At 43.9% G+C, this 15,881-nt stretch overlaps 2 protein-coding genes across 5 annotated transcripts; one reads left to right on the plus strand and one right to left on the minus strand.

The window, feature by feature from the left end:
• The first annotated feature begins 202 nt into the window (after positions 1–202).
• On the plus strand, positions 203–9,440 carry LOC149307475 (protein mono-ADP-ribosyltransferase PARP16-like). Of its 4 annotated transcripts, none has more exons than XM_089539248.1 (7): positions 203–912; positions 3,318–3,531; positions 4,655–4,792; positions 5,227–5,433; positions 6,126–6,297; positions 6,591–6,732; positions 7,049–9,440. In XM_089539248.1, exons 2-7 carry the CDS (start codon positions 3,334–3,336, stop codon positions 7,188–7,190), a joined length of 999 nt encoding a protein of 332 aa, XP_089395374.1. In that variant the 5' UTR covers positions 203–912; positions 3,318–3,333; the 3' UTR covers positions 7,191–9,440. The 4 variants fall into 4 exon arrangements, with proteins under 4 accessions (XP_089395374.1, XP_089395375.1, XP_089395373.1 ...); XM_089539249.1 differs by lacking the exon at positions 203–912 and adding an exon at positions 2,870–3,128; XM_089539247.1 differs by lacking the exon at positions 203–912 and having other exon boundaries at positions 2,870–3,531.
• Positions 9,347–15,268, minus strand: LOC149307476 (gonadotropin-releasing hormone II receptor-like). Its single transcript, XM_089539246.1, has 4 exons — positions 15,254–15,268; positions 12,888–13,403; positions 11,930–12,131; positions 9,347–11,016 (listed from the first exon to the last, which is right to left on the minus strand). Exons 1-4 carry the CDS (start codon positions 15,257–15,259, stop codon positions 10,610–10,612), a joined length of 1,131 nt encoding a protein of 376 aa, XP_089395372.1. The 5' UTR covers positions 15,260–15,268; the 3' UTR covers positions 9,347–10,609.
• Between the last annotated feature and the right edge of the window lie 613 nt (positions 15,269–15,881).

Consider the following 15,881-nt stretch of genomic DNA (forward strand, 5'->3'; position numbering starts at 1 on the left):
TGCCTGCTCCTCCTCGCAACAGCCACAGGAGGGCGCCCGAGAGGCAGGCATGGGATCGAAGGCTTGCCAACATGCGGTGCCTGCTCCTCCTCGCAACAGCCACAGGAGGGCGCCCGAGAGGCAGGCATGGGATCGAAGGCTTGCCAACATGCGGTGCCTGCTCCTCCTCGCAACAGCCACAGGAGGGCGCCCGAGAGGCAGGCATGGGATCGAACGCTTGCCAACATGCGGTGCCTGCTCCTCCTCGCAACAGCCACAGGAGGGCGCCCGAGAGCGAGGAGGAATGAGCCCTTTGGAGCCTGAGGATTATATAGAGAATATCCATCTTTCCTCCAAATCTATCGGTGAATGAAATAAAATGAAGCACTGCATAGCGATGTCAAACTGCATTATTCCTGCAGTGCAGATGCAGCCTGAATATACTTAGCCTAAGAAAATACAATGAAAGTAATGGGTTTCCCAAAATTTGGTCCTCTCTAGGGGTTTTTTGTGGACTTCAGCTCCCAGAATTCCTAGTGGCTGGGGCTTCTGGGAGTTGAAGTCCAGAAAAAAAAACTTGGAGGACCAAACGTGGTGGCGGCAGAGCATTGCTTAGGCTGCTCAGTTGCAAAGGGCCTCCTCCTTCTGCGCATGCTCACCACAAAGTGAGGGCAGAAGAGAGACTTCAATTTCTGAGACTGAGCATGCGTGGAGCCGTTTTGCCAGGTGACGCTAGAGCGCATGCGCCAAGAGGAGGAAAAGGTCTATAGGCACGGCTTCACATTCTGTCACTGCGCATGCTCCAACTGCAATGCCGCCCGGCCGTTGGCTTCAGTCGGCGTGACTGCGCGTGCCCAGAAGCCCCTGCGCATGCTCAGTAAGCGCTGGCATAGGTCTACTCAGCCAGCTCAGTGTGAAAGGCGCCTGCGGAAGGTAAGGAGGGAAGAATGGAGGCGGAAGACCTCAAGGAGGTCAGGGTTTGCCTCTGCCTCCCTCTGAGGCTGAGAGAGTGTGACTTGGCCAAAGGTCAGCCATAAGGTTCCCAGGGATTCGAACCCAGGACTCCAGAATTGTAGCCCAAGGCTGGAGGTCCTAATAGAGAGAGAGAGAGAAAGAAATGGAGTGCTGAGTATATGAATAAATAATAGTTATAATAACAATAACAATAATACTGCATTTTAAATAATTTTTTAATTATTAATAATTTTATTTTAATATTTTTAATAATTATAATAATGTATTTTAAAATATATTTTTATTTTTTATTTCATTTTTAATATTATTTTAATAATAATACTGTATTTTAATAATAATTTTAATATTTTAATATTATTTTAATAATAATAATAATCTTGTATTTTAATAATATTTTATTTGATTTTTAATATTATTTTTAATAATAATAATAATAACACTGTATTTTTAATAATTTTGATTTTTAATTTATTTTAATAATAATAATACTGTATTTTAATAATAATTTTATTTTTTATTTTAATATTATTTTTAATAATAATAATACTGTAGTTTTGATAATAATTTTGATTTTTGATTTTTAATATTATTTTTAATAATAATACTGTATTTTAATAATAATTTTAATTTTTAATTTTGTTTTTAATATTATTTTAGTAATAAAAATACTGTATTTTTAATAATACTTTTTATTATTTTATTTTATTTTTAATATTTTTAATAATATTACTTTAATAATAATTTTTAGTTTTAATTTTATTTTTAATATTATTTTTAATAAGAATGATGATGATGATGACGTATTATTAGATAATATTGTATCTTGTATTTTGTATTGTTGATTTGACTTTTTATTGTAATCCTGCCTCAATTCACAGGGAAAGGCAGGAAATATAAATAGAATGTATTATTATTGTTATTATTATTATTATTAACATATTTTTATTTATATGCCTCCTCTATACCAGGATTGAGTCATCTTACAAAAGCAAACAAAACAGAAATACATACAGTATAAAATAATCCCAAAATTATCCCTCTCCCTCCCTCCCTTAAACATATATAAAATCCCCCATAATAATAATAATAATAACAACAATTAATAATAATAAATTATTTATATGAAGCAGTATAGAAAATGTAAATGCTAATATACTGTGTGTGTGTGTGTGTGTTGTGATGGTGATTTCCTTGGTATCCTTTGTTCAGAGGGGGGTTTGCCGTGGCTTTATTCTGAGGCTGAGAAAGTGTGACCTGACCAAAGGTCACCCAATGGGTTTCCATGGCTGAGCAAAGGGGATTCGAACCCAGGCCTCCAGAATTGTATAGCGCAAGGCTTCAGGACATACTAGACAGAGAGAGACAGTACTGGTTATATGGAGCAGTATGGGAAATGTAAATTGTAATATATATGTGTGCGTCTGTTTGTATAAGTTATATATAATATATGTGTGTATATATATATGTATTGTGATGGTGGTTTCCTTGGTATCCTTTGTTCAGAGGGGGGTTTGCCATGGCTTTATTCTGAGACTGAGAGAGTGTGACTTGCCCATGGATTCAAACCCAGGTCTCCAGGGTTGTAGCCCAAGGCTGCAGCACATATATATATATATATATATATAGAGAGAGAGAGAGAGAGAGAGAGAGAGAGTGTTGAGTATATATAAAGTGGTATAGAAAATGTAAATACTATATATATACTCAACACTCACTCTCTCTCTCTCTCTCTCTCTCTAGTATGTCCTGCAGCCTTGGGCTACAACCCTGGAGACCTGGGTTTGAATCCATGGGCAAGTCACACTCTCTCAGTCTCAGAATAAAGCCATGGCAAGCCCCCCTCTGAAAAAAGGATACCAAGGAAACCACCATCACAATACATATACATACACATACACATACACACACACACACACACACACACACATTATATATAAATTATTTTGAACCCAGGCCCAAGGCTGCAGGACATACTAGAGAGTGAGAGAAAGTGTCAGCACTTTCCATATATGAAGCAGTATAGAAAATGTAAAAGCTAATAGGTGTGTGTGTATTGTGATGGTGGCTTTTCTTGGCATCCCATGATAGGTTCGCCTTAGGGTCCCCATAAATCAAAAATGACTTGAAGGCACACAGCGACAACAATTCAAAGTGAAGACTCTGGTGTATCTTAGGCAAGGACCTGGCTCTTGCAGTTCTTTTGGTTGACTGTACAGAAATTCAGGACCCCAAATACTTTCCCACCTAGTGTTTCATGCCTAGCAAAGTCATTTCTGGGATTGATCGATTGATCTGCCGGATGTGGCCCCATCTGCCAAGCCTGCTTTGGTTTTCTTACCTCTGCTTGTGTTTTCCTTTAACAGGACCTCCCCGCAGGGGATGCAGGAGCCAAACGTCAGTGATGCTGCTGCTGTCTCCAAAGAGAGGGTCCGCGAGGCCATCCAGAAGGACCTCCTGGCCGCCGACCTGAAGTGCAGCTTTTTTGTCTCCGCTCTGCAGAGCTACAAGCGCGACTCCGTCCTCCGGCCCTTCCCTGGACTCTATGCCACTGAGGAGACCAAGGATTTTGAGGCTTTGGTGAATTTATTTTACTCTTGGGAGTCTCTTTTTGATCCACATTGCATAGCGATAACACCTTAATTCCACTCCAGCTGCCTATGGATTCCTGGGATTTGTCAACCGTGAACCAAACCTTTGGCCTTGTAGGTGCTTTGGCCTTCAGTTCCCAGAAACCCCAGACAGTGGATAAGGGATTATGAGTTTAATAGCTCAAAACATCTAAGAGGCCAAAGATTTGTGGCTGCTTTGTCGGAGTCTACCTGGTGCAGAATTCCAGAATGTGTTGTTGCCATGTGCCTCCCAGTCATTTCTGACCAGTGGCGACCTTACCATGGGGTTTTCTTGGCACAATTTATTCAGGGGAGGTTTGCCATTCCCTTTCTCTGAGGCTGAGAGCGTGTGACTTGGCCGAAGTTTTAAGTCTGGCTTATTTTGTTTAGGTGCACCAGCTGCAGAGTGGGCTGTTTCTGCTTTTGGCAATGCTGCAGAGAAACCTTGTGCTCCTGCTGCAGAAAATTAAGTTTTGCAATGGCGGGATGTAGAACGATCCTTTCTGGATGGACAGGTTGCTCACAGAAGCTGTGGCCAATGCTTTCCCAGACTAGGAGTGTGGTTTAATGAGTGCTGATATTAAGGAGCAAACTGCATTTTCCTCTAAAACCAGCACATCATATATACCTTCCTTATCCAGTTGCACCCTTGCATTTCAAAAGAAACCCTCAATGTAGCTTTCTAAAAACTGGAAGCAGCAATTCTGATCAGTTCCAGTTTCACAATGAATATCTAGCGTTTCCCACAGCAATTCCAGGGGATTGGAAATGACTTCCAGAGTTGCCCAACCTGGAGTTAGATAGAGCAGTGGCCTAGGTTATTGTAACGTCTCTCCAAAATCTTTTAGCACTATCTGGATCTGAGCTCCTACACTTACTACATCTAAGCAGCACTGTCTCTATTCTTCCAAATCATCCCTATGTGCCTTCCATTTGTTGTCTTTTGCACACCTGCAATGGTTCTTGCATTAGATTTTGGACTGGTTAAGATGTTGCTCACTTCCTTTTAACCGACAGGGGTCCCTCGGTGTGCAAGATGATTTTTAAAAAGCCAGGAATGTCCCCTAAGTAGTTTTTTCTCTTTCTTTCAGCTTGCAGATACAAACACACTCGGGAGCCTGAAGGACCTGCTTGAGTCTGCCCAAGTTGCCGACAAAAGGGTCTGGGAGTTGCTTGGCTGGGTTTTGTCCTCCAAGGCCTTGTGCATCCACAGTGCCAGCAAAACAGAGGTTAGAGTCTTATCATCATGGGGACAAGATAGCTGAATCCTTGAACCAGTGTCTGTCAAACACAACTTTGGGTGCTGTGGGAAGTTCTTTGTGGGAGTCATGGATACTGAAGAGGTCTGAGAAATTTCCAGGTTCTTAAAAGCATCACCATAAGTGGCAAAACCACCTCCTTACCTAAGAAATATGGAATGCATGGGGCCACACACACACAATCTGAATCATGCTGTGGGTAGCACCCTCTCTATAGCTGGCACCTTATATTTACAGAAGCCACCTGTTTTAATTTGTGGCAGGTTTACAGGGGTACCTTACTTAGATTTAGTCTAAATATTTTGAGGATCAAAAGAAGTGTGAGGCACTGCAAACATGTTTTTAAATGGGATGATCAATGCCTTCAAAGTGAATAACCTTGTTGCATCTTAACGGTGTTGAAGTATAAGAAGATCGAAGAGCTGACAGGAGCACCCAGTGTGCCAGTTACTGCGCCAGACTTCCTGTTTGAAATCACCTATTCCAGTCAGATGAATGCCAAATTTGAGGAGACCAAGGCGGGGAGAGACCTCATCTATGCCTTCCATGGGAGCCGCCTTGAGAACTTCCACTCCATCGTGCACAATGGGTTACAGTGTCATTTGAACCGGGTAAGGAACAAGTCTTGCTTGCATCAGAATAAAGACTCCCAAAGAGCCCTGTGCCATCATAACAAAGGTGCGTCCCTGCCAGGAATGGCCAACCACTGGACAGCCTGCAGCAGGACATGAAGGCAGTATTCCTGTTCTGCTCTACCCAGCAGCTGGTAATTCAGAGGTATACTGCCTCTGAGCCTGGAGGGCAGCATTGATACACCCACATCTGTGAGTTGATCTCCTTTTAAAGCATGGTTGGGCAACTACATAGGTTGGGACTAGTTTCCCTCCCAGACCTCCACCAGTGGATCACACGCATGCCCCAGCATCTCCAAGCGCCATTTTGAGAAGGACTGTAGAAGGAAACAGAGGTATTTGGAAAGTAGTACAGGATTCTGGAGCGCTTTGAGGGAAATAGATTTCATGGAGAGACTTTGGGGGCCGCAAAATGAGTCCCAGGGGCCACATGCTCCCAGCGGGCCACACTTCCCTATTTGCTGCTCTGTTCCATCCCAATAGAATAAGCCTTATCATGTTGTCCTTTATTTGGCATAAACCCATAAATGAAAAAGTTCCAAATGGCGTTTTTATGTTGATTTCTAGTTGCCTGGATATAATTAATAAGAATCACAACTGACCATTATGGAAAAGGGAAGGATGCCAGGGAGTAATTCAGTTGATGTAAAACACCTTTCCGTTTCTCTCAGACCTCCTTGTTCGGAGAAGGTACCTACCTGACCAGTGACCTGAGCCTGGCTCTTCTCTACAGCCCCCATGGACTTGGCTGGCAGCAAAGCATCATGGGTCCAGTCCTGAGCTGTGTCGCAGTTTGTGAGATCATTGATCACCCAGATGTCAAGTGCCAAGTCCAAAAGAAAGGTGAGTCACTAAAATGTCCTTCCCTGATCTCATGTCCTCTTCATTTGTTGGGCCTATAGTTCCCACCATCCTCAGCCAACACACTTTGGGGAGACCAGACTAACTACTGTTCAGTTAGTCCTTTCTTAAGTTCTCACTTGACAAATAGATCAGATTCTTGGGGAACCAAAGATAGCTAGTGTGGCATCCAAAACTGAACCCCTCACTTCCAGATTTTTGGCACTAAAGTGCTCAGTGGGATATTGCCCTTCTTGCTAAAAGGACCTCTCTTTTTCCCTTCCTCCTTTCTGTAGATTCTAAAGAAATAGACAAGAAGAGAGCCAGAGTGAGGAACAGTGAAGGCGGTGATGTCCCTCAGAAATACTTCGTTGTGACCAATAATCAGCTGATCCGAGTGAAATACTTGCTAGTATATTCACAGAAGCAATATCGGAGGTGAGCACAGCACCGTTTCTCTCCTCTTGGGGGAAGAAACTGCTGCATAGGTGTCTGAACCATATATTCCTTTCCCTGATTTCTGTAGCTTCCTAGTCTACTTCTTTACTTCCTTTTCTTTTATTTTGGTCATGTGGGGCTGTGCCTTTTACTAGGACTCCTTGGGTGCTACATTTCTTACGTTGTATTGTGTTTATTAATTATGTATTATTTATCCTGCATACTGTCACACAGACATTTTTTAAAAATGAAAATGTAAAAATAAGCATATGGTGATTGTCCATCCACTCTTTCCTCTTCCTCCCTCTTTTTGCAGGCCTTCTAGTCAGTCATGGGTCTCCACGCATCGCTTTGCTGTGATGATGAGCTTGTATCTGCTGCTTCTGATCATCATAGGAGCGAGCAACTCTCCAGCTTTCCTTTACTACTGGAACAGGCTCTTTGACTTCAGGCATTGAACTTGGGGCGCTCAACTTCACCAAATGCCTTAACAGTGCCAGAGACAAAAAATTGTTGAACTCCCCATCGCTCTAAATTTCTGCACAGATGGAGAGCTGCAGGGGGGAATGGACTTGTTTCTGCTGCCTTAGGTTCCTGATATGCCTTTTAATATCTTGGTTTTTGTCTTGCTTCCATACCCAAGAGGCCGGGAGAGGCAAGCTCTTTCTTGTTCAACTAATGACAAAACCAGAAGGAGTACAGGGATTTCGGGAAGGCCAATGCAACAGAACAACGACTGGCACCACATAGGATAAGGATGTCCAGATCTGGGGTGTGTCATCCTCAAGCATGTAGCAGTATTTTAATTTAATCCACAAACAGGGAGTCTGCTCTTTGTCCAATACCTCTCAGAGTTTCCATGTTCTTTCCAGCTTGGGTGTTTGAAACACTGAAATGTGGCTTTAATATGTGTGTTGTGTGATGCATGTGGATGCATGAGAAGGAGCAGAAGGCTTTGGGGAAAGCTCTTTTTCTGTCTGTCAAATACCCAAGCCAGAAGTGCTTGTGCGACTCAAGAGCAAAACACACTACCCTTCGCCCTAGCATACATTTGATCTTGGTTTTTCTCTCTCTTCCTGGTTTGACTAGATTGCGTCTCTTCTTTCTGTCTGTTGGACTTGTCAAGCTGAACCTTCTTCCTTGAAGAGAACATAGTTAGCTTCAAGCAAAGGGCAGGCCACCCAATTGGAGATCAGAAGTGGGGAAATTAAGGCCCATGGGCTGTATGTTTTGCAACCTCCAGAGCATCCCTTGCAGTTGGGGCATAACCAGTTGCATCTTTTACTTTGCCAGCGAGTGAATTTATCTGCAGTCTAGACACCTCTAGTGTAGATCAACCAACCCTTTAGTAGTGCAAGAGATGCTCAGAATTCTAAGATCTCATGCATAGCTTAGGGATTGGAGAAGGTGAGGCACTTCATCTAATTGGAAACCAATGTGGAATAATAAACATATGTGCTAAATCCCGTTTTTAGCCCCAACTAAAAGTAGATCCATTGAATTAATGTCCCAAGCACTGACATACAAGTTGCTATTGATTCAGTGAGTTGATGTTATTTTGGACTAACTATTTGAATCCCGGCCATAGACTTAAGGGGCCGCTTTAAATTTCCTTAAGAGCACCTGGAATCTGGCACCAGCAATGGTTTGCATTTTGTCTTTTCTGGTTCATGGGAGGCAAACAAAAGAGTCCCTTTGAAAAGGCCATCCTGAAAGTTGTAGCTTGAAGCCTCAATTCTGCCATGGATCTTCCTTTGGGCAATTTGCCATCAGTCACGGTTCTTCATTTACGAAGTGGGAGTGATGCCTTGCAAGTTGATTGTGAAGGCCACCACAAAAGAGATGCTCAAGCACTTTGGACATTAAAACTGCTATATCCATGGGAAGTAATGGTGTCTGTTTTTTATTGTAAGAGACCAAAAGAGTTAAGGAACTAACCTTAAATCTTGAGAATTTAGTACCTCCAACCATTCTTTCTCATCCCCCCCCCCATTACCCCACACTTCCCCTAGATCCATGCTGAACAGCAAATGTGGCAAGGGATCATCTATTTGACATTTGAGTCCAAAGTGCAATCTGTGTAGCAGAGAGCCAGCATGGTCTAGCAATTTGTTCTAGGGCCCAGGGAGACCAGGGTTTGAATCCCTGCTCAGCCCCGGAAAGCCACTGGCTGATCTTGGGAAAGTCACACTCTCTCAACCTCAGAGAAAAACACAGGCAATCCCTTCTCTGAATCAATCATGCCAAGAAAACCCTGCGATATTTTTTTTGCCAAAGTCAGAAATGACTTGAAGGCACACAGCCACAACAGTCTCGTATGTCTCTGCTCCGAAAACACTTAAATGAACAAACAGAAACAACCAGAGTTTGAAGAAGTTACTGCTTCTGACTGTTGCATTGAAGATGGGGTGACCAAATGCCATAGCCGCAAAGGAGGACCAGACACCACAAAACATAGGGCATTGAAGAAAAAAAGAAGCTAAAACGCTAATATAAACATATTCATTTCATATGGTTTATTTACAGCTATATTACACATACTGTATTTTATTATGTACTCAGCCATATTTTTCGGATGAACTTACCTTCGTTGAAATGTCTTGTTGGCTTGCAATATACTTAGAGAACTCTGAGCAAAACAAATGCTTAAAATTGTACAGAATGATTTAAAAAGTGCAAAAGTAAAGCACGTCTTATTCAGTTTTAAACTGTCTATTCATTTGTATTTTCCCCCCATTTCTTCTCTCATCCCTCCCGCTTCTTCCTCAACCCAAACTGTACACTTTCTGCTTCAACAATCCAGATCCTCCTTTTCTTTCCACACCTCCATTAGAAAGAAAGAAAGAAAAACAAAACCACCCCAACCTTGTTGTCCTCCTTTCCTTTGACTCTCCAATGCAATAGTTTTCATTGGACTCTCCAAGGCAATACTTTTTCTGCAGTCATTAAGGTGCATTGTTGCAAGGCAAAACATTTTGGTCACGTTTATTGCTTGCCGAAAACTAGCAAGCCTTTTGCAGCAGCGGCAGCAGTAATAAATCTGTTGAACTGCCTCTTGACATATGGCTCAAAATAGAGGACATTTTGGCACTCCTCCCAGACCCCTGGACCTAAAGCTGAAATGTAGGACATGTCAGGGAAAAGGAGGACCTCTGGTCACCCTGACTGGCAATTGTTCATGGGAGGGTTTGGAAACATCTGTCCACTGTACCATGAAAGAATAGACTCCCATTATTTGCAGGGATGCCCAGCAAATCCAGATTGGAAGCATCAGGCCAGGAGACACTACTTTGTTCAGTATCCTTAACTAAATTGCTGATCTGGAATTGCAGACAACTTGCTGAGTTACCCACTATTAATAAGTCACTTTTAGTGTCACTATTATGACATTGGGAAACACAGGGAAATGCTCTCTTGTTTCCTCCAGTGGGAAATGAAAATGCTGCACCTGTAAAATTCTGAGAAGCAGCGTGAGAAGCCAACCTGTGGCTATTTCCTCTCCATGCTTTCATTGTTCAGACTGATCAGACAATCCCACGAATGAGTCACAAGCAGGCAACCTGTTTGGATTTCAATGGAATGGGCCCTTACAGCCATGGCAAGCCATGTGAAAGTTAATTCTGTTTCTGTTCCAGCCTACTTCTGTTCAATGGCATGGAGAGGAATGTAAATCAAATCCACCATCAGTGTTCATTGTATGGGCCACATGTGTTTGGTCTTCCTTGCATGTGTGAATAAGGCACTACAGAAAAACCTTTCACATCCTCAGTTTAATGGAGTTTCTTCACATATTTAGCAGCTGGCTCCTCAAGTGCATGGTTATTGCAAATTGCAAGTTCAACAGGCATGAGGATCTTCTCTGTCCAAGGCTGTTACTCTAGAACACCGTATGCATCGTCCCTCCATTGGAAACACTTGAAGGGTGCTCACCCTGCCCATGCTCCTCTTTAATTTTCAGTTCCAAAATGGACGCAAGACTCTTTTCTTGGTGGGTCAATGTCAACTTCAGGCTCTTGAGGCACAGCTTCATGTCCTCTCGGAAAGACGGGGTGTATAGCCCATAGATGATGGGGTCCGTGCAAGTGTGCAGCAAGCCAAAGAGAAACAAGAAGTGGTTAATGTACTCCGGCATTTGACGGATCATGTCGGGCTGGAACCAGTACCACAAGCCCAGGAGGTAATATGGTGTCCAGCAGATAATGAAAGAGGCCACAATCAAGATGGTCATGGTAAGGGTCTTCATGCGGGCCTTGGAGATGTGGTCATCTTTACCTCTGGCGAGACCTGTGGGATAATCTCAGAGGGATCAATTGGGAAGAAAGTAAAAGGTGGTCAGTTAGATTACCACCCGGGATGGGCTGGAGGGTTGGAAAGTGGGAGATGAGGCAAACGGGACAAAAGCATGGAGAGAAGGAATGGTAGCAGATGTTGGTTAAGACCCAACAATTACACTAGTGTAGCTATGCTGGTGTGTGTAGTCTTAGTGTCCATGCATGACAGCTTCATCTCCCCAATGCTCACAAGGGCATCTGGAAGCAACCAACAAGCTCTACCTGTCCTTTGATTATAGGAATGCAACTTTCATCTGTTATCATTGTACCCAAGAGTGATGGATGATAGAAGTTGCAATCCATCAAGGTGGCAAGAACAGCAACCCTTGTTGGGGTGATGAATTGTAAAGATCTCTCTTCAAAAAAGCTGAAAACGGTGTGCAAAATTGCACCTTGGATAGTTCCTTAGAGAGCCAGCATGGCATAGTGGTGTGAGTGTTGGACCAGAGTTCGAATCCCAGCTCAGCAATGGAAACCCACTGGGTGACCTTGGGCCAGTCACACTCTCTCAGCCTCAGAGGAAGGCAATGGCAAACCTCCTCTGAACAAATCTTGCCAAGAAAACCCCATGATAACCTTAGGGTCACCATTAATCAGAAACAACTTGAAGGCACACAAGAACGCGGTCCCTTTAAATTTTGATTAACTGCCCTATTGACATGGGTACTTGACATTGTCTGCAGGGTCAAACTTTCCTGATTTGTGCTCTACTGTATAGTAACTCTAATGCCTTTAACTCTATTTTTCACTTTGGAGCTGGTCCAGATGGGTATTTCTTTGGGAGCAATGGCTCTTGAAAAGGGGAGTCTACACTAGATAAAGCCCCTGGGCACCACTTTCACACCATTTGAGGACCATGCGCTCACCTTGGTTAATTTTCAGCTGCTTGCTAATCTCAAACAAGATGCGGACATAGCAGACGACCATGACGCTCAGAGGAGTGATGTAGAGAGTGGTGAAGGTAAACATGTTGTAGGTGGTCTCCTGCCAGCGTTCTCTGAAACTCCCATGCGTCACGCATTGGGTGAAGTTGACCCCTGGGATGGTGTAGAGGTGGAAGAGGAACAGCTAGAATGGATACAAGGAAAGGTGCTTAGATTTATCTGCAAGGGCAAGGTGCTCACAAAAGCCATAGAGCTGGAATCAGTCACCACTCCATTAAGGGACAAGCGTTTGTAGAATCATAGAACCGGAAGGGGCCACATGGGCCATGGAGTCCATCCATTTCTTCAGTTTCCATAAACCATTCTTACAATGGCTCACACATCTGTGCAAAAGAGACCTTATTGTGGAAATGCTCTGGGGCTCCAACCACCTGAATCTGTCATGAGATCTGCAGGCGACAGGCCTGCCATAGAAACGCTGGGAATGAGGTGTGATGGGTTATGCAGTGGAAATTGTATTGCTAAGTCTTTGTTAGCTAAGATAATGCTGGAAGAGAGGCAAGCAAGAGCCAAGCCCATTCCAGGGTTGTTTCCGTGAAAGAAAGCGTATCAACAAAGAAGGGGATGGGATGAGAATGAGAAGAAAAATGTGTTTATTAAAATAAGAAATAAGCCTGCCCGAAATTTTAAATGGTGAGTTAGGCACTTTTAAGGTTTCCTGGTCAGTTCTGACAATCAATGCCATTGGACTGGATCTTGATAAGGTTTTCTGAGTTTTAAACTCCGAAGCCTGGATTTCCGAACTTGGTATCCTTCTGGGCTTGACAATGTTGCAATGTTGTTGGACTGCAACTCCCAGCCTACCCAACGATGAGGAATGTTGGGAGCTGCAGCTCAACAACACTGCATGAGTTTCCCATCCGCTTTGAGGGTTTCCTACCTGGGGAGAGGCCAGCAAGACGCTGAGAGCCCAGGCCACGGAGAGCATGATCCGGTTGCGATGGCTGGAGTTAGCGAAAGAGAAGGGGTGAAGGATGGCCGAGTGCCGGTCCAAGCTGATCACCACCAGCACCAGCGCGGCCGAGTACATGGCAAAGAGCTTGAAGAAGTTGAGAAGCTTGCAGAGGACGTCTCCGGCGTACCACTGGATGGTGATGTTCCACACGGCGTCCAGCGGCATGACAATCGTGGTCACCAGCAGGTCGGCCACGGTGAGGCTGAGGATGAGCCGCTGGACATGGGATTTCCGTCTCTTCCGCGTCACGCTGTACAAGACCGCCCAGTTGCTGCATGCCGCCACCACGAAGAAACAGCTGGTGACAACAACCCGAGCCTTGGCAGCGAGGGTGAAGGTGGGCTCAACCCAGGCCTTGGGGCAAACGGAGACGGAGGTGTTCTCATCCGCAGCGCTGCATCCTTGGAGATCGTTCATCAGTGGTTCTCCTTCCGTCATTCCCTGGAGAAAGAGACACAGGGAGATTGTTTTAACAATGCAGCATTGACATACCTGTGTGTGTAGCAAGGTAAAATGCAACGTTTCAAAATGTATAATTAAAAAAAAACCCATTCAGAGAGCAATGGCCAGATCAATACAAGGAAGTGCAGAGTGCCATGTAAAATTCCAGTAATTACAGCTCTGTCAATCAATTATTTAAATAGAAAGTAAAAACAGATGGTGATAAACAAAACAGGATTGAGTAAATGAATATTAAAGGTACAGCTCTGCAAAGACAGATTCCAGCTAAGCCAGGAATTGGCTGTGGGTTTCTTTAGCGATCATGACGTAAAACCCACAAGTGACCTTTAAAGAAGGAAGGCAAGTATGCTGGAATTGAAAATCCGAGCTGCAGAAAAAGACTGAATTGATCCACTGGCTGACCTTCGGCGGACATTGGAAGGAATCAGCCCAAAATTATTTTAAAGGGATGTTGCAGGACTTTTGAGACCAACTGTTTGAAAAAAGTTGTAGCATGAGCTTTCATAGATCTGTTCTGCTTCCTCAGATATGAAAAAGGTTGTAGCATAAGCTTGTGTAGTCCTGGTTTACATCCTTTAATGCAAAATAAATTGTTGCATAAGCTTTCATAGATATGGTCTGCTTCCTCAGATGTGAAAAAGTTATAGTATAAGCTTTTGTAGACTTTGCCTCCTCAGATGCATGGAGTGAACTGTTGTCTTGGAGGGACCTTTATAATCAGATTGTATGAATAGCCATAGAAATGCAGGACTTGTGGGTCTGGTGATGAGGTGGCAAGTCCAGTTTTAACTACGGTTGTTAAGGGGCAGTGGAAAGATGTTGTCTAAGGCCAGAGCGGATGGATGACCATATGGATGGTGAAGGAAACATGGTCTGATTCCAAAAGAGTTTCACCTTAGTGGCGTCTGACAGCTTCCATGTCGGTGGAGCAGTGAAACCATGCTGGGGCTTTTATGGAGTTGTCCAAAGTGCCAAAGCCTTGAATTCATCCCAGTTGCTTTAGGCTCCGGAGAGGTCCTTTGCGCTTTGGATCAAACTGGGATCACATTCACCACCCCACTGATGTAGGAACCACCTGCCACCTTGTTTCACGCCCATTGATACAGCAAGACTGTAATCCGACATCCCCTCAGCATAGAGTAAATACTGTATCTTCATGGAGAGATATGCTGCACCAGTGCTACACAACCCCCACGCAAAGCCGCAACACCGCACAACAAATGTCCATGACAGTGTGCTACTGGGCCATGTGAAATGCACCATCCCAATCTCCATGTTACTGTCTTTCACAATAGCCCTTGCACACTGCAATGCGCAACATTGTTGTATGCGCAACTACACTTCCACCATTCTCAGCAGAACATTCCATTGCACTACAGCGAATAATTCGGCCACATGAGTAGTGCAACTAATGCATACAGAGGTCATCTACAGCATACTATCCCTTGGATGCGCAGTAGGCCCCTCGCATGACTGAGTAGCCAATAAAAGGAACACAAGACAGCACTCGGTAGACACCCAAAAACCTATTCTCTGTTGAAGTGCTGACTATTGCACCTGAACTGCCTCTTCAACTTGAAAGAAAACAGGAAGAAGTAAACGCAGGTTTCCTTTCCTTACCCCAGCTGCTGCTGTGCTTCAAACTAGCTCTCTCTGTAGCCTTCTGTGTAGCATCTTTACTCTTCAGTGGCACCCAGGATTGGAAAGGTGAGCTACAGAAGTCGTAGCGCAACTAATGCACCAAAATTTTGCCTTCTCTCCAGGTAAGACGATCATAATGCCAGGGGGAGTATTGCTAGAGTCCCCAATGAGAGAGAAAAGTCACTCACCTGCATCACCTGCAATCCCATCGAGAGCAAAGGTTTGGACTCCAAGTCACAAAGTGGTTTTGCCCAGACGGAGAGCACCTAGCAAAGGTGGAGCTGTGCAGATGACTGCAACACAGAGAGCTTGTGGAGACTATTTTTATACCCTGTGCAGCAGCCAAGATATTCTCCGCAGCTAGGGCTATGTAGCGCTCTTGTTTGGTTAGAAGAAATCAAAGCAAGGGTCATGCACAGAGACAGAGCCTTCTGCATACATGGCATTCCGAGTGGGATAATATAGAGAATAATATGTACCTGGTAGAAGGGATTTCATCATTTTTCAGAAAAGAGAGGTGGATGGAGAGGCAATTTGTTATTGCTACTATCCCCAAAGGTAGGACCAAGTCTAATGGTTTTACAGTCAGCCCTCCATATTATATTTAATGGGACTTAAGCATCCACAGATTTTGTTATCGATAGGGAGGTCCTGGAACCAAACTCCAGTGGATAACAAGGGCCCACTGTATGTTACCGGAGGGTAGCTCCCAATTGAACTTTAGAAGGAACTTCTTGACATAAGAGTTGTTTGATAATGGAACCAATGGCCTAAAGAAGTGCTGGGGTTCTCCTTTTCTGGATGTCTCCAAAAATT

This window comes from Sceloporus occidentalis, unplaced genomic scaffold (assembly GCF_023333645.1).
Source record: "Sceloporus occidentalis isolate IW3139 unplaced genomic scaffold, rSceOcc1.0.p SCAF_9, whole genome shotgun sequence".
NCBI lineage: Eukaryota > Metazoa > Chordata > Lepidosauria > Squamata > Phrynosomatidae > Sceloporus > Sceloporus occidentalis.

Coding starts and splice junctions, on each gene's coding strand:
- LOC149307475 (XM_089539248.1), top strand. CDS start 3,334: ATGCAGGAGCCAAACGTCAGTGATGCTGCTGCTGTCTCCAAAGAGAGG. Junction 5,434..6,125: donor TACAGTGTCATTTGAACCGG/GTAAGGAACAAG, acceptor CGTTTCTCTCAG/ACCTCCTTGTTCGGAGAAGG. Junction 6,298..6,590: donor GTGCCAAGTCCAAAAGAAAG/GTGAGTCACTAA, acceptor TCCTTTCTGTAG/ATTCTAAAGAAATAGACAAG.
- LOC149307476 (XM_089539246.1), bottom strand. Junction 12,132..12,887: donor TCTTGCTGGCCTCTCCCCAG/GTAGGAAACCCT, acceptor TATCCATTCTAG/CTGTTCCTCTTCCACCTCTA. Junction 11,017..11,929: donor GCAGCTGAAAATTAACCAAG/GTGAGCGCATGG, acceptor ATTATCCCACAG/GTCTCGCCAGAGGTAAAGAT.